The 25,262-nt window shown below is 45.8% G+C and overlaps 1 protein-coding gene across 1 annotated transcript; it reads right to left on the bottom strand.

The window, feature by feature from the left end:
* Positions 1-6,557: 6,557 nt before the first annotated feature.
* On the bottom strand, positions 6,558-7,520 carry LOC308240322 (olfactory receptor 10V1-like; the record flags this gene model as incomplete). Its single annotated transcript, XM_080653207.1, has 1 exon — positions 6,558-7,520. The coding sequence occupies one exon, from the start codon at positions 7,518-7,520 to the stop codon at positions 6,558-6,560; it is 963 nt and encodes a 320-aa protein (XP_080509333.1).
* Positions 7,521-25,262: the final 17,742 nt, after the last annotated feature.

The following is a 25,262-nucleotide window of genomic DNA, read 5'->3' as shown; positions in this document are numbered from 1 at the left end:
AGACTTGTTCGGAATGGACTAAATATATTTAAAAACACACTGGGGATAATATGTAATGACTAAGCCTAAGAGGTGTCAAGGCCAGGGAGTATAAATTCAAGGAAAGTGATGGTTAAATCAACAAGGATCTTTGTACCAGTTACAAGATACACCCACACCTTTCCCGTTGAGTATCTTCAAATCAGCATAGCCACCTGAACTTGCATGTCCTGATGGCACCTGGACCCCAACTAGCCCCCAAATGACCTCCTATTTTCCCTACCTCCAAATGTTTCCCTCTCTTTTTTTACTCTCTTAGTCACAGTTATTTTCACAACCTCCCAGTCGCTCATCTAACCTCCCTTCTTTTTTTTTTTTAAATATATTTTATTGATATTTTACAGAGAGGAAGGGAGAGGGATAGAGAGCTAGAAACATCGATGAGAGAGAAACATCGATCAGCTGCCTCCTGCACACCTCCCACTGGAGATGTGCCCGCAACCAAGGTACATGCCCTTGACCGGAATCGAACCCGGGACCCTTCAGTCCACAGGCTGACGCTCTATCCGCTGAGCCAAACCGGTTTTGGCCTAACCTCCTTTCTAAGCAAACCCTAAATGTGTCCTAGCTACCCTCCCTAGCCCACCTAAGTCCAGGATGGCATCATCTCTTACCCTACAGATTTGTAAACACTAATATAAATGGAGCCACCTTGTTTATTTTTAAAAAAATATTTTTATTGATTTCAGAGAGGAAAGGAGAGGGAGAGAGAGAGAGAGATAGAAACATCAGTGATGAGAGAGTATCATTGATTGGCTGCCTCATACACACCCCACACTGGGGATCCAGCCCACAACCCAGGCATGTGTCCTGACCAGGAATCGAACCATGACCTCCTGGTTCATAGGTCCTCGCTCAATCTCTGAACCATGCCAGCTGGATTAAATGCAGCCACTTTAAAATGCAGCTGGAGCTACAATGCCAGAGGGCTGTCTTGTATGTCTTTTGCCTGGAATCTTTGGGAAGTTAAAGCAGGGCAAAATAACATTGGGACTGGGCCTAGGGCACCCTTGTGTCCCAAGGAGCTGTTTACAAACAAGACAAAGCAGATATTATGATTACTGGACTGAAAATTAAAAACACTGTTTAGCATAAACATCACTATATTATGCTATCTGTACCAGTAGAAATTCCTTCCTTCTTTGGATGTAACTGCCCCCCTTATCTTTCTCATAAGTGCCCATTTCCTCTGTCTCCTCATCGGAACTCTACTTGGGCTTCTGAATTAATAATTCCCTAATGGCTATTCTTATTGGTTCCAATAAATTCTTATTGGTCATACTCTGGAAGCCTTCTTATTTGTAGGTTAACAGACTCTTAGGGCCCCTTCCCTCTGAAAAAAACCCCTTCCAAGTACACGTGTGCATGAGTAACAAGCACACACTCAGCAGGCGCTCAGCACAGCACAGCCTCTTGTCTCCATAGCACCAGGTCTAGCGTAAACCCCTCTGGTTGAACAGCCATTAAGGTCTTCGCATTTCTGAATCAAACTGCCTTGCATGCCTTAATGCTGGGTATGGTAGTGGGTTATCTTTACTTCCCTTCTGAACCCCCACACTCACCCTCACAAAGGGTTTAAGGCCTTCACATTTCTGAATCAAACAAGACTTGCTTGGAATGTAGTAAATACACTGAGTGGCCAGATTTTTATGATCTCTGAACGCATAATAATCTGGCCACTCAGTGTGTGTGTGTGTGTGTGTGTGTGTGTGTGTGTGTGTGTGTGTGTATTTTAGAGGCCCCGGTGCATGAATTCGTGCTTGGGTGGGGTCCAGCTAGCCTGGCCAGGGGGAGGGGACATGGGCGGTTGGCCGGCCTGCCTGCTGGCCGAACTCCTAGTTGAGGGGACAATTTGCATATTAACCTTTTATTATATAGAATATACACTGAGTGGCCAGATTTATTATGCATTCAGGGATCATAATAATCTGGCCACTCAGTGTATATCTCAAAACATATTAGGCACAAATAGGTAATGATTAAGTCCAAGAGGTGTCAGGGCCAGGGAGTATACATTCAAGGAAGGTGATTGTCAAATCAGCAAGGATCTTTTTACTAGTTGCAAGATATTCAACACCTTTCCTGTTGAGTATCTTCAAATCAGCATAGCCACCGAACTTGCATGTCCTGAAGGCACCTGGATCCCAACTAGCCCCCAAATGACCTCCTGGGCATATGGCTGATCCCATGCCTTTTCTTGCTCCACCTGAAAGGGGGGCAGACACTATGCTGTCAGACCTATACCACACTAGCTGGGAGTGACGGGACCCCCTAACTTTACCCCTCCCCCAATGTTACATGTGTCTGTGTACATGTGAGTGTATGTTGTGTCAGGGACACTCACACTAGACTTATCTTAAGTGGGAACTGTACCAAGGCAAGTCATCAAAAAGGGGTGAGGGCCCGGCCAGCATGGCTCAGTGGTTGGGTGTTGACCTATGAACCAGGAGGTCACTGTTCCATTCCCGGTCAGGGCACATGCCTAGGTTGCAGGCTCAGTCCCCAATGTGGGGCATGTGGGAGGCAGCGGGTCAATGACTCTTTCTTATCATTGATGATTCTCTCTCTCTCTCCCTCTCCCTTCCTCTCTGAAATCAATAAAGATATACACTGAGTGCACTTGCTCTTTAATCAGACCTTGGTCTCTCTCAGCCAAGTCTCATCAAAATCTATTTTCTCAGCCTAGAACCGTGGTCGGCAAACTGCGGCTTGCAAGCCACATGCGGCTTTTTGGCCCCTTGAGTGTGGCTCTTCCACAAAATACCACGGCCTGGGCGAGTCTATTTTGAAGAAGTGGCGTTAGAAGAAGTTTAAGTTTTAAAAATTTGTCTCTCAAAAGAAATTTCAATCGTTGTACTGTTGTTATTTGGCTCTGTTGACTAATGAGTTTGCCGACCACTGGTCTAAAACATTCCCGGCCTGCCCCTGCTCCCCTCTTTTTTTTTTTAATTCCTCACCTGAGGATATTTTTCCATTGATTTTTATAGAGAGTGGAAGGGAGAGGGAGAGACAGGAAAGAAAGAGAAACATTGATGTGAGAGAGACACATCCATTGGTTGCCTCCCGCATGTACCCCGACCAGGGCCAGGAGCCTGCAACTGAGGCACATGCCCTTGGCTGGAATCGAACCCGGGACCGTTCAGTCGGCAGGCTGACGCTCTATCCACTGAGCCAAACTGGCTAGGGCCCCTCTTTTGTGTAAATGAGTGGGGGAGGGGAGAAGAGGTTGGCAAGTTCCCCATGATGGACATACAACAGGGACAGGAAGGAGTTGCCAGATTTTAAGGAGTTTGGGTGCATTTAAGCCACTGGGGGTGAGGGGGTTGAGCACCATGATGACCTAATCTGCCTCTGTCTTACCAGGTTTCTCTGTTTGAACGTAACCTGAGGGAGGCCAGGGCAGATGCCAGTGATAGGTTGGCCACATCCGGGAAGGTACTTGCAGATAGAGACAGAGAGGTGGACACATGCACTGAGTGGCCAGATTATTATGATCTCTGAATGCATAATAATCTGGCCACTCAGGGTATATCCTATATAATAAAAGGCTAATATGCAAATTGTCCCCTCGACCAGGATTTCGACCAGCAGGCAGGCTGACCAACCGCCCATGTCCCCTTCCCCTAGCCAGGCTGGCCAGACCCCACAGGCTACCAAGCACGAATTCATGCACCAGGCCTCCAATACACACACACACACACACACACACACACACACACACACACACACACACTGAGATCATAATAATCTGGCCACTCAGTGTATGGTAGGAAAAAAAAATGTGAGAATTAAATGGCATCTGAGCTGTGCCTTAAAGGAAGAGTGAAGGTTAGATAAATGGCAAAGAAAATGGGAGAGTGCATTCCAAGCAAGGTAACTGTTTGGGCAAAGAAGACCTCAGGACCTTTGCCTTTTAAAACTCTTTACTATGGAAATGATACATCTCCACTCAAGGAGAGAAAAATAGCACTTAAATACACACCTACCCTTCACACAGCTTCCACATTTGGCAAGATTTCACTAGTTTATTTTGGAAGAAGACAAGGATTTAGGGGTGACAGCAGTGGGAGCTAATATTTCTTGAAGTAATAAAAGAAGAAGCACCCACTTAAGCTTGTCCAAATAGATGAGTGTCCATGCACCCTTTGTAGCACAGGGCCCACGTGGGGATGCAGTGGGGTATTGTGGGCAACAAACAGCTACTGTTTTGGTCGCTGGCTGTGTCCCTCTCATTCCCATTCTCTCTCTCCATAGCCATATGGGATCAATTTAGAGATCACCGCCTTCCCTGGGATCCACCTGGAGTCGCCATCTAAGTTTCCTGCAGCCCCCCAAACTTTCCAGGCTGCAGCCTCTCCCAGCTCTGAGGGCACCGAAGGAAGTGCATCCTGAGGGTGAGGGAGCAACATGGAAGGACCCAGTACCCCATCAGCTCACTAATCCCTGTTTCCATTGATCAGCAGCCTGTATGCCAGGCGCTGCCCAGGCATCACTTTCCATGCTTTGTCCACGAATCCTCACCACAATCCCAGAAGATGGGGAACAGCATTGCCCCATTGGATAGCAACATGAGCCTGTCTTTGGTACAGCACCCATGGCACTGACTGTCAACAGGAATCTGCTGGTGTGTAAGCTCCTGGACAGAGCTTAGGGGATCCTTCTGACCAAAAAGCAAGCAGGGATGGCACTAGGAAAAATGATCTACATGGTTCCGTCCTCCCAGATCTGGCACTGCCATTGAGGAGTGCCCCTCTGGTGGGTCTGGGGCCTCTTTGCTGTGGAAGATGGGGCCATCGCCTAGGCATCCTGAGGTGGGTAGGAGGAGCTGCAAATCGAGGAGACAGGCAAGGTTGGAAATAGCTGATGCTCACAGGGTTTTTCTGTGTCAGTAAGGAATGCTTTGGGGGCTTAAACTGTAAGGAAATGTATTGTTGACTGAATGTGAAGTCCAGAGGGAGAGGGTCATCATGCTGGCTTACTTGTCCAATGAAGGGTCATCAAGGACCCAGCCAGTCCCCCATTCCTGACCCTTTTAGCAGAATGTGGGTGTTCCTAGGTTTGTGGTGGGACACGTCACTCCTTCCTATGACTAGCTGGTAACAATTGTGTTAAATAAAGTTGTTTCGGTGCCTAATCCCCCAGGCCAATTTGTGAGCTCCTTGAGGGCAGGGTCTGTGTTGCTTTTCGTAGCCCCAGTGCTATGCCCAGTGCCTGTTACACACAAGGTGCCCAATCATTCATTCATTTGTTTTTAAAATATATTTTTATTAATTTCAGAGAGGCAGGGAGATGGAGAGAGAGACAGAAAGATCAATGATTAGAAAGAATCATTAATTGGCTGCCTCCTGCACGCCCCACACTGGGGATCGAGCCCGCAACCCAGACATGTTCCCTAACCCGGAATCAAACCGTGACCTCCAGGTTCATAGGTCAACGCTCAGCCACTGAGCTACACCAGGCAGGCCATTCATACATTTATTCCTTCAACAATTCTTTCTTGCTAAGTGCTATGATGGAGGAGAATCCAGGGATCCATGGCACATAGCACAGCCTGTGGGGTGGGAGTGGGGTCAGCAAACACTCTCCGGAGATCTTTACATCTGACACGAGTCCCTGAACACAGAGGCCTCAGCTCAGCAGGGTTGAAGGCTTTCATTCATTAGCAACCAGGGTCGGAAGGTAAGCCAAAGCTCATGGGGCTCACAGTTTGATTACTGCTTACTGAGTACCTGTTACGTGACAGGTCTCTGGTAACAGAGATTAATCATACCTCTTGCCTGCAAGTGCCCCAGGCCAGTCAGGGACAAATCATTTCAGTGCTGGGTGAGGAGTAAGCACTTGCGGCCATGGTGGAGAGGCATCTCCCCAAGCAGGGCAGGTCAGGCAGGAGGAAGGGCAGTGAGCACAGGCTACCAGGAGCAGGTGACCCTTTAAGCAATGCAAGGAGGAGTCACCTGGCCCAGAGGCTGGACGGGTGGACAGTGAGTGAAATGCCTCAGCGAGGATGGTGAGCTGATGGGGCAGAGCAGGTCACAGGCCCCCAGGGCTGCTGCTGTTTGGTTTGCACTGTTTATCTCAAGTGATCGCTACGTCGTTCTGTGGTGATGCAGGGTTCTTTTTCTGGGAAGCTCTGCCTTTCCACGTCCTCACTTTACCTAGTTTGGGCTTGGGAGCTCCTTGAATTTATCCTCGCTAACTCTTTGTTCAGAGAAGTGATGCCTTAATGTTTTGGTTGGGATCTCATGACCTTCTTCCTGTAGGTGTCCATGCCTCTGACAGTGTCCTAGATGGTGAATGCAATTGTCCAAGAAGGGGCACCCCCAGTACTGCCACGTTTTGGAAAGCCTCAGGATTTGTTCTATCTCTGTGACCATAGAAAAGGTGTGGTAAGGTTCAGGTGCATGCAGAACCATGGAGCAGCCCTCAGAGGGGGGATGGAGCCGCAAGGTGTGCAGTGAGATGACCCACTGGGTTCTTGTAAGGGGCCAGGTTAGTCATGGTGGACTCCACTTTGCCCTTCACCTGGCTTTAGGCTGCCGCCTCATCTGGTTAGAGCTCTCCAGGAGTCTCCTGAGGGCACCCTTGACTTCCTTGTTCCTGAGGCTATAGATCATGGGGTAGAGCATGGGAGTTACATTGGTGTAGATTAAGGACACGATCTTGTCCTGTTCTGGGGTGTAGCATGACTTGGGGCGGATGTAGATGAATATTGCACAGCCATAGTGCAGAAGAGAGACCAGCAGGTGCCCGGCACAGGTGGAGAAGGCTTTGCTCCTGCCCTGGGCTGAGTGGATGCTGAGGATGGCGGTGATAATGAATCCGTAGGAGAGCAGTATCAGTAAGAAGGGAATCAACAGGATGAGCATGCAGACCACGAAGATGGCAATCTCATTGGCTCGTGTGTCTGAGCAGGCCAGGAAGAGCACAGCAGGGATGTCACAGAAGAAATGATTGATCTCATGGGACTGACAGAAGGGCAAGAGGAATATTAGTGTGGTAAGAGTGAGTGAGAGTGCAAAGCCACCGATGCATGCCAGAGCCAGCATCTGCAGACAGAGGGCCCTGGTGATGATGAGTGTGTAGCGCAGGGGCTTGCAGATGGCCACGAAGCGGTCATAGGCCATCACAGCTAGGAGGAAACACTCTGCTCCTCCCAGAGCGATGAAGAGGTGCATTTGCAACGCGCAGCCGAGCATGGGCATCCGCTGGCTGCGGGTCAGGAAATTGGCCAGCATGTTGGGGACAATGACCAATATATAGCAAATTTCAATGGTGGACAGATTGCGAAGAAAGAAATACATGGGGGTCTGGAGGCAGGAGTCAATGAGGGTGATGAGCACAATGGTTGTGTGGCCTGCTAGGGTGACAAGATGCATGATTAAAAAGAGTCCAAAAAAGAAGATTTGCAGTTCTGCCAGATCCCCAAAGCCCAAGATGATAAACTCTGAGCTTAAGGTGTGGTTTTTCTGCAGTGAGGCCATCCTGTATTCCCCTGTAGAACTCCTGGGCAGGAAGAGGCAGTTTTCTAGCAATTGTCCATGTTGTAGGAGACTCTGCAGCCCTTTTCACAGATGGGAGTGTAGCCGCTTCTCCAGGGCCTCTATTCCATTTTGCCAGGCTTGGCCCTGGTCTACAATCTATGAGCTTCTTACATTCTGCCCTCTGCTCACTGAGAATAAAGAACTGCTTTTGTGATGTCACTTTAGTTCACCTGTTGAATTATTTAAAAAAAAATGAACTGCAATAAGTAAGGTCCACACTTGGAGTTGTTTTTCATAGACCCTAATGATTATCTTTCTGTTTATATTTTGAAGAGTTGTCTGGGTGGGGAGGCACTGAGGTTGATGTTACTAAATAGGTTTAAATAGAGGAGAATGGCCCTAATTCCTGTAGGATATAAGGTCTGGCAGGTTGATATTAAACACACTTTTGACTTAGTGCATTGGCTATATTGTCCCTTCTTTACCACCCCCACCCCGCAATCTCCCAGGACGCCTGCATCCAAAGGGCTGTGAACACAATGACCAGAGAGGAAGAAGTGTAACCAGCAATAGTTGCTGCCTCTCCTGTTTCAGCGCTCCTCAGTTGCAGGGAGGCCCCAGCTTATGTGTCATCTCCTTCCAGACACCTGCCCTGAAGCCTAAGCTGAGTTAGTCCCTCCTTTAGATATCAACAGCACTCCAGGCTTCCCCAACCTTATTACTCACTATTGAGTCCTGTAATTCTTTGATTATTTGTCTGTCTACCTCAACAGCCTGGGAGCTCTGTAATGGCCAGAATGGTGTCTCATTCAACTTCTCAAATAGTGGCTGGCACATATCAGAAGCATTGATAATGCTTGTTGAATAAATAGATGCCTCTTGCTTTTTTTCTGCATCCTCTAGAGTTAGTACAGCATCAGGCATTGAGGAGGTGACTAACAGATATGCTTGAATAAATGGCTGAGTAAAAGCAGGGAATCTGTCACGTAATGGGGATGGCTGAGGTCATGATCGTCCAGGGAGGGTGTGGAGTGAGAAAAGCAGAGGCACTGGGTGGGCCAGGTCAGAGGGTGGGAGCGAATAGGACAGAGCTACGTGAGAGTCAGGGTAGAAATAAGAACTCTCAGGACCATGGGGCATGAGTGCCTGGCAGCACAGTGACTTTGAATGCTCTGTGTCGCAGGGGTGGGCAAACTTTTTGACTCGAGGGCCACAATGGGTTCTTAAACTGGACTGGAGGGCCGGAACAAAAGCATGGATGGAGTGTTTGTGTGAACTAATATAAATTCAAAGTAAAGGAGCGGAGGGGAGAGCAAGAGAACCGGATAGAACAGCCGGATCCGGCCCGCGGGCCGTAGTTTGCCCAAGGCTGGGTGGGAGCAAGGGGATAAGGCCAGGCAGCTTCCTGGACTGCGGGGACGTGTTCACTTCTCCCCTTGGCAGGACCCAAGTTATAATAGGAAGCCTTGTGTTTAGCCTTCAATTTCTTCCTGTGTGTCCCTCCCTCCCAGCAGAAGAGAGGACAAGATTTCTAAAGATTCTAGAGAGCTAACAAATCTAAAATTAATATGAGGTAAGGGTCCTGTGGAAGTGAAGTTGTCACCTAAAGCACAGGAACTCACTTAGGGACATACAATTTCTCCCAGGGCTACTGAGACTCAAAGTGGGCTGGGCGAAACCTGAAAACCTATTCTTATGACAGGCCCAGCCAATTGTTTGATTCCAATTTTGGAGCCACTTGCATGTTTCACTGAGTATCATTTTGGTTTCTATTGAGCTAATGGGCACCTGGAGTCTTTGAGCTGGACGGGTCCCTAGAGGTCAACTTGCCCACTCCTCCCTTCGGAACAGCTGGTCATGAATTCTTCTTCCCCATCAACGGCCCTGTCCAGAAATCACACAGCCCAGCCTGAATCTCCTCCTCCACCACCTCCCCCGCTCTCAGCTTCTTGCTTGTTCTGTGATAACTATCTATGGGTGAGAGTGTTCTTTCTGGGTTGGTATTTATCTTCCTTGGACTTGGACCCTTGGTTTTAGCTTTGCCACACCAACTCACTTCCACTCTTTTTGCCATGAAAGAATGTAGGGACTTCTTGTTTGATTTGGGCCCTAAACCTTGAAAATATTGAGAAACACAGAAATGGAATTGAAAGTCACACATGATCTAAACACTTAAAAGGGAGAAGTAAAAGACAATGTGAAAGTTGCTGCTCCTTCAATGATGCTTCCCACTCTCCCAGACATTCTTAGCTGTGAGGTTCAGTTCCTTCCCTGTTTTTTCCTGTGCATATAAATACCCAACCCTCACACATGCACACCCTCACACACATGTACATATACGTACACACACACACCACACATGCACACACAGGCATGCATACACACATTCACATGTACACGCATACACAGAGGCACATTCACACATATGTGCATACACACACACTCACACATGTACACATGTACACAAAACCAAACATACTCATACATATACACACATATACATATAGGCACACACAATACACAATGCACATATGAAAGCATACACACTCATATATACACATATTCACACACTCACAAGCATATATATACATAAACATTCACTACACTCACACATTACAAAGATTAAATGAGATCATAGTATACAAACCTATTGCCCTTAGTGTTTTGACCTAATAATATGTCTGGAGAGATTTTCAGCCAATACATATTGGTTTACTCTATTCTTTTTAACTGCTGCATTCTACAGTATGGATGCATTATAAGGCAATTAATTATAATTTAAACAATAACAACATAATAACAAATAAAGTATATAAACAAAAGTAAATAGAAAATCAAAATAAATGACAACTTAATCAGTCTTTTATTACTTTGGCATTGAAGAGATTTTTAACTATTTATCACACTCCGTGGTACAACGTACATCCTCACAGAGAGTGTGGGGCAACTGCTCCTCTGGGAATATAACTGGTGTGTCCTCCCTGCTCTTGTCTCATGCCCCTTGAACAGCCCTGGATAACAGACTTGGTATTACCTGGAAGGGGCAGATCAGTGCGTGAAGTGGAAATCCGGGGAGAAGCCCTGTCAGGGATTCTTCTGTCACCATCTGCGGTTAGTGAGAAGTGCAAGAAGGAGAGCAGCGGTGGGGTGAGTGGCCTGGACCTGGCGGCACAGATTCCCAGAGCCCAGAAGGCGGCTTTCCTGCATGTCTGGACCACAGGGAGCAGCCCTCAGAAGTATTAGGAAGGGAGTGTCCTTAGAGGAGGTGCTACACTCTGTCACTCACGTTAAATAGAAGTGAAGGCAGGCCTCCAGAAGTCCTGGGGGAGAGGTCAGGAAGGAGGCCATCCCTGTGGTCCACCCCACCGAGGGGAGTGCTTTCCCCAGGTCACAGCGCAAACCCAATTACTTACATTTCCTTTGCAAAAGATAGAGTAAAAATGAAACTAGACCACCTTCTTGCATCATAAATAAACTCAAAATGGATTAAAGACTGGAATGTGAGACCCAAAATCATAAAACCCCTAGAAGAAAACATAGGCAGTAAACTCTCTGAATTGCTCTTAGTAATATATTTTCTTATATATCTCCTCAGACAAGGGAAACAAACAAACAACAAACAAAACAAAAAAACACACACACAGAAAGAAAGCAAATGGGACTACATCAAACTAAAAAGTTTGTGCACAGCAAAGGAAACCATCAATAAAAGGCAAAGATAACCTTGTGATTGGGAGAACAGATTCACCAAAGATACATCCAATAAGAGGTTAATATTCAACATTTATAAGAAACTCATGTTCTAATTTATAACCCCCCAAACAATCCAATTAAAAAACAGGCAAAGGACCTGAATAGACACTTTTTCAAAGAGGATATACAGATGATCAATAGGCATATGAAAAGATGCTCAATATCACTAATCATCAACGAAATGCAAATTAAAACCTCACACCTGTCCTAGCCGGTTTGGAGAGAGCATTGACCTGTGGACTGAAGGGTCCCAGGTTCGATTGTGGTCAAGGGAACATGCCTGGGTTGTGGGCTTGATCCTCAGTAGGGGGTGTGTAGGAGACAGCCCATCAATGATTCTCATCATTGATGTTTCTATCTCTCTCTCCCTCTCCCTTCCTCTCTGAAATCAATAAAAACATACCTCACACCTGTCAGAGTGTCTATCATCAATAAATCAACAAACAACAAGTGCTGGTGAGGATATGGAGAAAAGGGAACCCTACTGCACTGTTGGTGGGATTTTAAGTTGGTGCAGCCACTATGGAAAGCAGTATAGAGGTTCTTTAAAATTTTTTTAAATACAACTACCTTATGACCCAGCAATTACACTTCCGGGTATTTACCCAAAGAAACCCAAAATACTAATTCAAAGAGATATATGTACCATTATATTCATTGCAGGATTATTTACAATAGCCAAGATTTGAAAGCAGCCCAAGTGTCCATCCGTAGGTGAGGGGATAAAAAAGCTGTGGTATATTCACACAATGGAATACTACTCAGCTGTAAAAAAAGAAGGAAATCTTACCTTTTGTGACAACATGGATGGACATAGAGGCTATTATGCTGAGTGAAACAAGTCAGGCAGAGAAAGGCAAATACCATATGATTTCACTTATATGTGGAATCTAAAGAAAAAAATAAATGAACAAACAAAACAGAAACAGACTAATGGATACAGAGAACAGACTGATGGTTGCCATGTGGGAGGGGGTTAGGGGCTGGGTGAAAAAGGTGAAAGGATTAGGAAGTACAAATTGGTAGTTACAAAATAGTCACAGGGATGTAAAGAACAGCATGGGGAATATAGTCAATGACATTGTAATAACTATGTATGTACCTGGTGGGTACTAGACTTACCAGGGTATCACTTCGTAACTTATATAAATGTCTAACCACTAGGCTATACACCTGAAACTAATATAAAATAATATTGAATGTCAACTGCAATTGACAAATAAAAGTTTCTTTCAATGTACATATGGAACATTTCCAGTACCCCAGAATGTTCTCTACTGTCCCCTCCTAGTCGGTACCATACCCGCCCCCCCAACACCAGAATTGATTTCCACAACCTTCAAGTTAAATTTTTTTGTTCTTGCACTTTATATAAACAGAGCCATACTGTCAAAAAATACAGTATAGATCTTGACAATGTGATTTAACTCAGATCTGCTGAAACTTAAATCCCCATTGTGCAATCACCAGCATGTGACTGGGTCTTGGGCTAATTTTAGAGGCAGAAATGCACAGGCTTGGCTGGATTCAAATCAAGTGATCAAGCCTTGCTAGGAAGAAGCACAAAGTGGGCAATGGAACCCAAGACTGGGGGTCTTTTAAGCCCCTCAACCGCCAACACTAAGATTCTGTTATTTTTTGTAATGCCTACAAGTGGCATTATCAGGGCCTCCATTTTTAAAATGAAGAGTGTATATATATATTGAATGATAAATATAACACATGACATTGTACAATTCAAACAAAACATAAGTGAATAAAAAATGAGGGTGATCACCCACCACTACCTCCTATTTTTAGGGATCTACAGAGTATAAGATGCCAGGCCCTTTCCCAAACATACCTAGATATGTGCATATACATACACATATGTAATTTAAAAAAAAACCACATTGACACCAACCCTGCCAGTGTGGCTCAGTGGTTGAGCGTCAACCCATGAACCAGGAGGTCACGATTCCCAGTCAGGGCACATGCCCAGGTTGCAGGCTCGATCCCCAGTGTGGGGCATGCAGGAGGCAGCCGATCAATGATTCTCTCTCATCATTGGTGTTTCTATCTCTCTATCCCTCTCTCTTCCCATCGGAAATCAATAAAAATATATTTAACAAATTGACACCAGATTATACTTATTGTGTGGCAACTTGTGTTTTTTAATCTTAAAAGTGACAACCATGCATAAAAATTAGCCAGGGCTGAAAGACTTTTATTTTGGGCTTTTTTCTAATGTCTTTAAACTTCAACTTGCACGGAGAATTTTGAACTGTATTGTCTCCCCTGAATAAGTTTTAACAGCTTCACATTATTCCATGCCATCAAAGTAGCTTCACCGAATGGAATGAGGGAATAAGAGTTATGAACCTTGGAGAATGCTACTACTCAGTTGACCTAAACTTCCATCTAATACTTTCATCTCCCCAGTCCTGGTGTAGGGGTAGCTCAATGTCTAACCTGCACCACTTTGTGCATCTTGGTAGCAGGACCCAAGATACTTCTGGGGTCCCCTGCATTCATGAAGCAGCCACTTTGGGCTGGCTGCCGCCGGTTTCCATTTTGTTCACCTCCATTGCCCACAGGGTTTGCTCAGAAAAGTCTCCTTAGCACTACTGCCCAAGCCAAGGCCATTGTCATATCTTAGAATCTGCCAGTCCTGAGAGGGCCAGTGCAGTGCTGGCTTCTAGCAGCAGCAGGAAGAAGGTCCTCTTTCCAGCATTTTGCCACATCCGGACAAAGGAATCAGGACCCCCAAACAGCCCTGTTTGTGCTTAGAATCACATACAATCCCCTTGAATAATTCCCATACCCTCTGTCTCTGATACTTCCCCCTAGGATCTTCCAACAGTCGACGGTGGGTGTGCACTACTTTTCCAGTCTCTCCACCTTATTTTTCCCCCTCTCTCCTCTTGGCCACAGTTTCTTTCTTTTCTTAAAATATATTTTTATTGATTGCAGAGAGGAAAGGAGAGGGAGAGTTAGAAGCATCAACAATGAGAGAGAATCATTGATCAACTGCTTCCTGCACGCCCCCTACTGGGGATTGAGCCCGCAACCCAGGCATGTGCCCTGACTGGGAATCCACCTGGGACCTCCTGGCTCATCCGTCGATGCTCAACCACTGAGCCACGTCGGCCGGGCTGGCCACAGTTTTTAACACAAAAGCTCTTCTGCTTCCTAATGGAGACAGAGGCCATGCACCAGGCTTTGGGAACACCTTCTTGATGCGATCTTGTCCTGCACATGTGGAAAACAGTCACTGAGCTTTCCTGAAGCAAGTCAGCTCTGCAAAAACCAACGGGAGCCCAAGGCAGAAACCTGGTCTGGAGGCAGAGGTCAAGTTTGCAGCAGCTCTTTGGCAAGGACAGTGGACACACCACATGGCCCAGGGCTGAAAGTGCCTGCTCTTGCACCAGGTAGTTCAAACACTCGCTTTAGTGCCGGAATTACCTAGAAATGGGGCCCAAAGGGAGGAATAGAAAGTAAGAGGTTTTATTTATTTATTTATAAATATACTAGTGGCCCCATGCATGAAATTTGTGCACATTAAAAGGGAATTAATTAGAGGAAATATTTTAATATTGCTATTTGCCCTTTCTCTATAATAGAAGTGTCAGAGATGAAAGGAAATTAGTAAAATGTATATGAAAATCTACCTCCTGTCAGAGTCTGGGGTGTGCCACGGGACCCAGAGTCAAGTGCCCGCCCACCCACATGCGCCTCAAAATTGTGCCAGACCGAGACCAGGCCGGCCCTACCCCCATTGGGTAAGACCCAGTCCCAGCCTGCCCCATCCCTGTCAAGCCCCTCCAGGCGGGGGGAGCAGCCTCAGGTCCCCCAGCCTGGGACCAGGTCGGGGGTGCAGCCTCAGGTTCCCCATCAAGCCCCGCTGGGTGGGGGCCATGGCCTGAGAGAGAGAGAGAGAGAGAGAGAGAGAGAGAGAGAGAGAGAGAGGAGAGAGAGAAGGAAATCGGCTGCCTCCTGCATGCCTCTTACTGGAGATCGAGCCTGAAAACCAGGAAACCAACTGGTGACCTGACCTCTCAGTGCACCACGTGATGCTCAACCAACTGGGGTGCAAGTGACTGTTAAATGAATGGAATAGGAATCCATCAGAGTCATTATTCCCACTTAATACTGATTGCATTTGACAATGCCAGGGAAAAGGCTGGACATGGCCATGGAGTGGCTTCCTGAGGGCAAATGTGCCCACCTACCTATTGAATGCCAATTAAGATAGTGAAGGAACCTCTGTGCTGCCATGATCTTGGGCTCCAGACTCACCTAACTCACTTTGGAGGAGAGGCTGCTCCACAACGAGATTGGTTCCTGCAAACCCTCTTTGGGGTATTTTGGCACAAACCCGTACCCCTCCTCTACCTCCCACTGTGGCTAGTTCCTGGCATAAGCCACTGTCCTGACTTGATCAAGCATGTAATTTCCATATCTGGTAGCACTCATGTACTAGTACCTGTGACCCTCCCTTTACATAATTCTTTGCTGCCTGTCAAGTGGTGTGGGGATTCATTTGGTCTTGCAGCCGCCCAAAACGCGCCTCAGGTTTAAGATTCCCTTCATAAACTCGATTATCATAGTGGAGTAGCCAGCCTCCCTGACTTCCGAGTACCAAGGTAGATTTTCAGCCCTGGGATCTTGCCTTGGGTCTGTGTGTCCTAACAATGGGCGAGCCATCCAGGAGACTGATGAAATGGGTCTTGGGAAAGGGGTATATGTGGGGGAAATCCTGAGCTGGCCATCTAATTCCATGTGGGGTGGGGTGGCCTGTATGCTAGATGCACACAGACGATTGTGTGAGTGTGGGGACACCCCCAAAACATTGGCCAGTCTCATGTACTTGTTTGGGAAACTATGCATTGCACATTGTGGCAAGGAAGGAAAGCATGTAGCTACAACTCTGGGGTGGCCCCCTTTCTGGGCGATTCAGCTCCCAAATGGCCGCAAACATGACTACCAACAGTTCCCAAATTTAGAGAAGTCAGTTCTGGTGTGGGATAACTTCAAAACCCTATTGCTACAAGCAACCTCAGGATTCTCTGCCTCTCCCAAATCTCCACTCAGAGGCCAGGAAAGCTGGTCAATGAGAATGGTAGGAGATGTTGGGAATATGGATGCCAGCCAGCTAACTCGAAGCATAAGTTCATGTGCAAGACTATGTCAAGGCATAGCAGTCAATGAAGACTTACCTAGGTGTGTCTGATTCCTCCCTTCACCTTCCACTATGGTGTTATCTAATGGTGAAAACTGCCTCATTACCACCACACTCTCATGCCAGGTCACATCCCAGGCCACCACGAGGAGAAATGAGAAGGGAGGGTCTTGGCATACAAAAGCAGCTCAAGAGTACAGGAATTACCTATTCAAAGTTGACCAGCAAACATATATCTTTTGCCCCCACTTCCTCTTTCCATGTTTCCTCTCTAGACCACAAGCTCTCAGTTCTATAATGAGCATGTATTGAGCATTCCTCTGTCTCTGCCTAGTGGCTACCCTGGGAGTCTGCAATCAGGCGCAACATTCAGTCATTGAATGAGTAAAGAGAGCAAAGGGTGCTAACATGGCCTTGAGATTGAAGGCCTGTGTCCTCCAGATCTGAGTGTCTAACCCCAGGAAAGGGTCTCCAAACAGGACTGACGCTGAGCACGGGTTTGAGAGAGGTTCTAAAGCATCTTCTGGCCCTAACTGGTTTGGCTCAGTGGATAGAGTGTCGGCTGCCCGCTCAGGGTACATCCTGGTTTTCAGGCTTGATCCCTGGCAGGGGGCGTGCTGGAGGCAGCCCGTCAATGATTCTGTCTCATCACTGATGTTTCTATTTAATCTCTCCCTCTCCCTTCCTCTCTGAAATCAATAAAAATATATTTAAAAAATAAAGCATTTTGGTTCCCTGCTGCTCGGGCTGTTCCACAGTCTCCACTTCTACTCTCTGCAGTGCACAGGGCGAGGCCAACAGGAAGCCCTTCAACTGAGACACAGAAATAGCAGCCCAGGAAGCCTGCTTGTCTTTTTCTTTCCTTCCGAACTTTCTCCCTGGACCATCTGGACCCTCTCTGCTTCCCCCCTGCTGAGCTTGCTGTGCACATTTCACATTGGAACAATGCTGCCAACTTGGCCTCCAGAGAGGCTACTCCCACATACGGCTCCGTCAACAGCATAACAGCCATTCTAGCCTCACTCAAACGGACACAAATTGTTTACGATTTTGTCAATCTCATGGGCAAAAACAACTTTGTTTTAATTTGCAGTTAAAAAAGTATTAGCAAGGCTGAACATATTTTTCTTGGTTTATTTGCCTTTGTATTTTTTTTTATGACCTCCATGTCCACATTCATAGATTTGTGGACAAAAAGGGACCACATGCATGCTAACCCTGACAAGCTCAGGGCAGGCCTGCATGGCAGCCTTTCAAACTCAGAGACCTAAAGTAAGCACAAAGGATGTCTGAAATGGAAACTTATCAACTAAAAGCAGTTTATGGCAGGTGATCATGTCCTAGCTCAGTGGTCAGCAAACTCATTAGTCAACAGAGCCAAATATCAACAGTACAACGATTGAAATTTCTTTTGAGAGCCAAAAACCGACTTCTGCGCATGGGCCACGAAGTTTCAATCGCACTGTACAGCGCACCTGCACGTGGTATTTTGTGGAAGAGCCACACTCAAGGGGCCAAAGAGCCGCGTGTGGCTCGCGAGCCGCAGTTTGCCGACCACTGTCCTAGGCTAAAATCTTCCCTGACAAAAGTCAGGCTTTACCTTAATTAAGCCTGTCTGTTGTCTTTTTGCATCTACCTTGGAATGTCAAAGTAATTTCATTTTTCTGGAGCCCTGAAAGCATAGATACTGTACCACAGCAAAGACCACAAATCTCCCCACTGCTATTGAGTTAATTGTTGACTGTTAACTATCCTGTAGCCACCGGCATAAAAGAAGTATGTGTCTATCATTTTACTTTTTATCCAATCCCAGAGGTTTCCCTGCTTTGCTTTCTCCCACCTCTTTAATCTATCACCAATGGATTTCATGTAACCCACATATGTCCTCTTTTCATTCATTGAAATGTATAAAGCAGGGTACAGAACTGCCATTTTTCCAGAGCATTTTCTCAATCCGCTGAGATTTTTGCTTCCTGGCAATTGTCCAGTTTGACCCAAGTAAGTTCACAAAAATTCACTACAGGTTTCATTGTTACTTATGTTGATAGATTCACAGCTTACTTTTATATTGGGTTGTTTGCTTTGTCTTGAAAAATATCTGTTAACGAAATTGGCCCCTTCAAATCGAGATGGGTATTTTTCCCATTTGCCTTTTGCCACACATACATTTTAAATTTTATGTAGCCACTTTATTGTTTTTCTCCTCTGGGGTGTCTGAGCTCAAACTAATTTTAACATTCTCAGATATAAGATATCCACCCGTGTGTTTTTCTAGTTCTTTTAATGTTTCATTTTTCTGTGTTTATTCTTGGAGCCATCTGGGATTTATTTTGAAGTAAGCAGTGAGATAGGGATCCACCTTTGTGTGCATGCGCATGGAAAGCCAATTGTTTAAAGTGGAGTTTATTGGTGTTGGGAAAATTGTAAAGCCACAGAAGGATGAAACTAGACCAGCCGTGGGCAAACTACAGCCCGCGGGCCGGATCCGGCTGTTCTATCCGGTTCTCTTGCTCTCCCCTCCGCTCCTTTACTTTGAATTTATATTAGTTCACACAAACACTCCATCCATGCTTTTGTTCCAGCCCTCCAGTCCAGTTTAAGAACCCATTGTGGCCCTCGAGTCAAAAAGTTTGCCCACCCCTGAACCAGACTGTTCTTTAACAACATACACAAAAATTAACTTGAAATAGAGTAAAGAGCCTATATAATCAAGAGGTAATATGCAAATTGACCCTCACTCTGTCACGCCATCACAAGATGGCTGTGCCCACTGAGGAGGCAGGGTTCCCATAACACGAGATGGCTGCGCTCACAGCAGAGGCAGGGTTCCTGTAACAAGCGATTGGCAGGGACCTAAGGCTGTGTGGTGCTGGGCCAGGGCGGAGGACCTGAGGCTGTGCCCCCCCGCCTGGTCGGGCTTGATAGGGGACCTCAGGCCACGCCCCCTGCCTTGGGCCAGGGGACCTGAGGCTGCACCCCCCGCCCTGGCACCAGGCTGAGACCTGTGGGTGTGCTGGGGGACTTGAGGCTGCACCCCCTGCCCAATGGGGCTTGATGGGGGACCTGAGGCTGCACCTCCCACCCAGAAGGGCTTTACTGGGGACCTGAGGCTGCACTCCCCACCCAGCAGGGCTTGATGGAGGTGGGGCAGGCTGGGTATGGATCTCACCCAATGTGGGTGGGGACGGCCGGGTCTGGGTCTCACGCTATTTCGAGGTGCACGTGGGTGGGCGGGGACTTAACTCTGGGTCCCACCATGTGCCCCAGACTCTGACAGGAGGAAGATTTTCATATACATTTTATTAATTTTCTTTTATCTCTGACATTTCTATTGTAGAGAAATGGCAAATAGCAATATTAAAATATTTCCTCTAATTCCCTTTTAATGTGCACGAATTTCATGCACCAAGCCACTAGTTTAAATATAAGCTCTTAATAAAATACATAGAGGAAAACATAGCTACCAAACTTATGGACCTTGGTCTCAGAGAGGCTTTTGTGAACTTGACCCCAAAGGCAAGGGAAGTAAAAGCAAAAATAAATGAATGGGTCTACATTAAACTAAAAAGCTTCTGCACAGCAAAGTAAACCATTAACAAAACAAAAAGGCCACTGGCAGAATGGGAGAAGATATTTGCAAACAGTACCATCCAAAATATATAAAGAATTCATACAACATAACAACAAAAAAACAAACAATCCAATTTAAAAGTGGGCAGAGTACTTTGGGACACTTTTCACAAAAAGACATGCAAATGGTCAACAGATATGTGAAAAGATGCTTAACTTCACTAGCTATAAGGGAAATGCAAATGAAAACTACAATGAGATACTGCATCACAACTTTAGAGTGGCTATCATCAGTAAGACAAGAAATAACAAATGTTGGAGAGGATGTGGAGAAAAAGAAACCCTCTCTCACTGCTGGTGGGAATGTAAACTGGTAACACCACTATGGAAAACAGTATGGAGGTTTCTTAAAAAATTAAGAATAGAGCTAACATATGACCCAGCAAACACTCTTCTGGGTATCTACCTGACTAATTTGAAAACATTTATTTGTAAAGATATTATGTAATCCCATGTTCATTGCAGCAATATTCACAGTAGCCAAGACATGGAAACAACCTAAGTGTCCTTTGATGAATGCTTGGATAAAGATGTGGTACATTTATACAATGGAATACTATTCAGCCATAAGAAAGTATGACAACATGGATAGATCTTGAGAATATCATGCTAAGTGAAATAAGTCAGATGGAAAAGAACAAAAATCATATGATTTCACTCATGTTTATCCTCTTCCCACTTCCCTTCCTCTCTGGTAACCACCATACTATTGTCTGCGTCTAGGAATTCACTTGTTGCTTTCTGTTTTATATCCCACACTGGAAGTTCAGAATCTAACCCCGTTTCACCACTCTTCTTAGAAACCACCACGCACACTTGCTTCCTCCTCCTCCTCATCTCAGTATAGTGATATCAATCAGCATTTAGGTTATGATTGCTATGTGAATACTTACAAATGCATTTCACAGGCATTCCTTAGCAATCTTACATTCAAGTGTACATGAAGAAAATTGTCCAAACCTGCATGAATATTTAACCATGCCAGATTTGACCTAGAGTTGAAAATTTCTGTTTAACCTTAGGTGATATATTAAAGTGCCATTAACTAACAACCTTTTGAGTGCCAGCATCCCTAACGCATGGCTCTGCACCATCACCTGACTTTCAGCACCCTCTCTTAACTTCAATGGAAACATGCTTTTCATCAGCACAGCTCTATCACCACCGTGCATCTAAGAACACTAATCATTGTAGAGAACTCCTGAGTTGTACATCATCATCACGTCTGATCCCCAGTAACTGGTATTATGCCTGACTCCTGACCACAGGGCTGTACAGTTTGGTTTACACTCAGCCACCTCTCTGCCCCTCTGAACATGATGAACATTCAACATTCACGGGAAACATGTCTGAGGTCTTTCTCCACCTTGGCACCAGGGAAGAGACAAAGGGACTTCACTGGCCTAGACAACTGATGGCTCCACCTGCTGGTGCTGATATGAGGCCATTGTGTTCTGATGTAAATGCCCTGCTGGGGCGGGTGGGGAGATGCTGGGCTTTTTCCTGAATGAACACCTGTATTTACAGACCAGTTAGTTACACATGTATTCTCTTGTTATTCCTCCAAACAATGTGGTGAGATAACTAGTATTTGTCCCATGTCAAGGAGGAAAAAGATCTAAAGCCGAGATTAAGTATCAGAGCTCATCTCAAATCACACAGCCAGGAAGGGGTGGAGTTGAGCTTGAAACTTCAGCTCAAGTCTACCCTTCAGTCAAGTCTTGCTCTCGGTTTCCATTCTACGCAGACTGATGATCGAGTCTTGTGTACCACAAGGGTCTGTGTTTGGTCCCTTATTAGTCTGTAACTCTTGCATAGACTCTGTCACAGGAGAGAGGCACAGTAAATGATGGCTGTCGGGCTAATAATTCTAGTGTCTGGACAAGAGTCACTCATTCCTCAAAGGATCTGAAATGCAGCTTTGGACAACGAGTGCAGAAGTCCCAGGTGTTGGGCTGTGAGGTTGCAGCATGAACTTGTTATTTGTTGTCACTCTTTGGCACAAAGGGTCAATCTGTTTGTTCCATCAAGGACACATTTATAATTGAGGCTGCCCGTAGAGGCTACTCACAACTTCAGTAATGTGGTTGGCATACACCTCTAATTATTTTCCCTGAGGTTTTTCTTGCCAAGATCATTTTGTATTTTCTAAGACTCTCTCTCTCTCTGATTAATAAGGGCAACAGAGGTAACCCCCAAGTAAGCTCTCTCCTCCACAGCTTGACTTTGGATTGAAAAATTGGGATTATTTTCCTGAGTTACATTGTAAACCACATGACTCTGGGAGGTGTCTCTCTCTTCCTAGAGTGTTGGCCTTTGTGTGTCCTTAGCAAAAAGACCGGACTTTCTTATTTTAAAATATTTTTAAACTTGATTTCAGAGAGGAAGGGAGAAGGAGTGAGAGATAGAAACTTCAGTGATGAGAGAGAATCATCGATTGGCTGCCTCCTGCACACCCCACACTGGGGATCGAACCCACAACCTGGGCATGTGCCCTGACTGGGAACTGAACTGTGACCTCCTGGTTCATAAATCTATGCATGACCACTGAGCGACGCTGGCTGGGCAGAAGGCTGCACTTTCTTATTACCTATCCTGACATCACTGCAATCCTGAATTGTGGGCAATGGATAGAAGCTGAAGGCTGTAGGTTGACTGAGGACTCTGAAGTCCTTGGCAAGCTTGTGCCTAGAGGAATGTCCTTTGCACCTGTCCCAGGTGGACCTCAGAATCTGGGGACCAACTAGTCAGGAAATGTTGATAGTTATAAAAAAAGAAGTGACATTTAGCCCTGGGGAAAGAAGAAGTATTCACCTCTGCTCACATGTTCATTCACATTGCCTACTTTTCAGAAGTACAAGGGAATTACCTACCAAGCACCCAGTCCCTGAAAAAGTTACCAGGGAATAATCCAATTGACTATTGGTATGTACAGCCCTTAGATCCTTAAGGTTATTTTATTTTAATGCCTTACTATGGAGCCCTTCAAGTCACTAATAATTAGGTCTGCTGGCCTCTGTGTGAAGCAAAGCACTCACTGAGCAGTGATCATAGTTTTTTCCATCTTCCAGCTGAAATAGAAGTCAACATTTTAGGTAAGTGAAAACATCATGGTTGAAATCAGGCAAATATGTTATGACTTGACAAGAGAAGGGTTACAAAAATACCATTATGGCCCTAGCCGGTTTGCTCAGTGGATAGAGCGTTGGCCTGCGGACTCAAGGGTCCCGGGTTCGATTCCGGTCGAGGGCATGTACCTTGGTTGCGGGCACATACTCAGTAGGAGGTGTGCAGGAGGCAGCTGATCAATGTTTCTCTCTCATCGATGTTTCTAACTCTCTATCCCACTCCCTTCCTCTCTGTAAAAAAAATAAATAAAATGTATTAAAAAAAACACACACAACAAAAAACAAAACAAAACAAAAATACCATTATGTTCATACCAAAGCAAATCTCAAGAAAATGAAATTTGGCTCAAAGTGAGAGCAGAAAGGGGCCCTCTTTTTCATTTTCTCCACTATTATCACTGAGAATTTGGCCCCTTCAGTCAAGGAGGCCTGGCTACTGAGCTGGGAGAAGCCTGGCTGATTTGAGCCAGCTAGTCATGATTCCATCCTATGCCCCGGGGGCTGGAATGCCATGTTTAGAAATACATGCCACCTATGGAGTTCTCATGGGACATATCAGGGTCTTTTCCTTGAGGATGATGTTGCCAAATGTCTCAATGATACAGGATACGGTTGAGTGAAGAGGCTACTTTCTTTAGTCCTCCAGATGGAGTCCCCACAACAGAAGATTCAGTGTGCTCACACAAGCACAACTGCATAAGGTTGGAGTTGGCCTGATGGCAATATGAAGTGACCACCTAGCCTGGCCAGTGTGGCTCAGTGGTTGAGTATCAACCTATGAATCAGGAGGTCACAGTTCGATTCCCAGTCAGGGCACATGCATGCCCTGGTTGTGAGCTCGATCCCCAGTGTGGGGCGTGCAGGAGGCAGCCAGTCAATGATTCTCTCTCATCATTGATGTTTCTCTCTCTCCCTCTCCCTTCCTCTCTGAAATCAATAAAAATATATTAAAAGAAAAGAAGTGACCACCTTCTAAAATGACTAGCCTGTTTTGTGCCTTACAACATGGCAGCACCATCTTCCCCAGGAGCTTGCTGTGAAACAAGACCCATGAGTGGCTTTTGAAAGGTTGTGTGGTCTTAGTGCCTGTTCTTCAAGTCCATGTGCGCACACCGCTGAGGGTAAATAAAGCTTCCTCAAGGAAAATGCAGGCAGGGATAGTTTAAAATTGTGAATATTTACAATAAGCCAGAAATAAAACCTTTACAACTATCTAAACTTATGAAAAATTTCAAATACTAGTTTAAAAATGTGTGTGTGTGTGTGTGTGTGTGTGTGTGTGTGTGTGTGTGTGTGACATAGTTTTGCAAAACTCTTGGAGGGAAGTAAGCAAAACTACTTGAAGTCTGTTGAGGTTGTAGATAGAACCTGGGCCTGGCCTTCAGCCCTCTCACTTTCCCCTCTGAGAGTGGAGCACAGCAAATGGATATGACAGTTCATCCCATAGTGCCCCCCTCCTCTGTGAGTTCCTCACTGCTGGATCCAAGGGGCAAAGATGGAAACTGCTTCTAGGACCACTCACTATTTTTAGTATCCAATGCCATGAAAGCTTCATGTGGGAAATGAAACTGAGAAATGTGAAAAGTTGGAGTCACATGACAGAAATGTGGCTTAACAGCCCTGGGGAACAGCAAGGAGGGCTCATTTCCTTTACAAAACCTGGCTGTCTGAAGACTTAGGTACAGAAGAGGGGTAGGGGGCAGGCTGGTTTCTCTAGGACTAAGGCGAATACTCTTCTCTCTCATTCTGACTTTGGGACCCTACAATTACTAAACATCTGAAAAGTGGTCTATGTCTGTTTCTTCTCTCATTTTTGCTTCGGGACAAAAGTTGAAAGCCACCAGGAAATGAGCAAGCTGTACTTGAAGCCAGTGGTTCTCAAACTGTAGAGGCACCAGAACACCACCCCCTGCAGGTCTCTGCTCCCCAATTGCTAGGCTCTTCCCTCAGAGTTTCTGACTCAGTAGGCCTGGGGTGAGACGCAAGAGTCTGAACCTCTACCAAGTCCCAGAAGATGCTGATACTCCTGGTCCACAGACCCGACGTAGAGAAGATGTGCTCTAACCACAT

This window comes from Plecotus auritus (genome assembly GCF_963455305.1).
Source record: "Plecotus auritus genome assembly, chromosome: X".
NCBI lineage: Eukaryota > Metazoa > Chordata > Mammalia > Chiroptera > Vespertilionidae > Plecotus > Plecotus auritus.
This window is presented reverse-complemented; position numbering and strand designations above follow the sequence as displayed.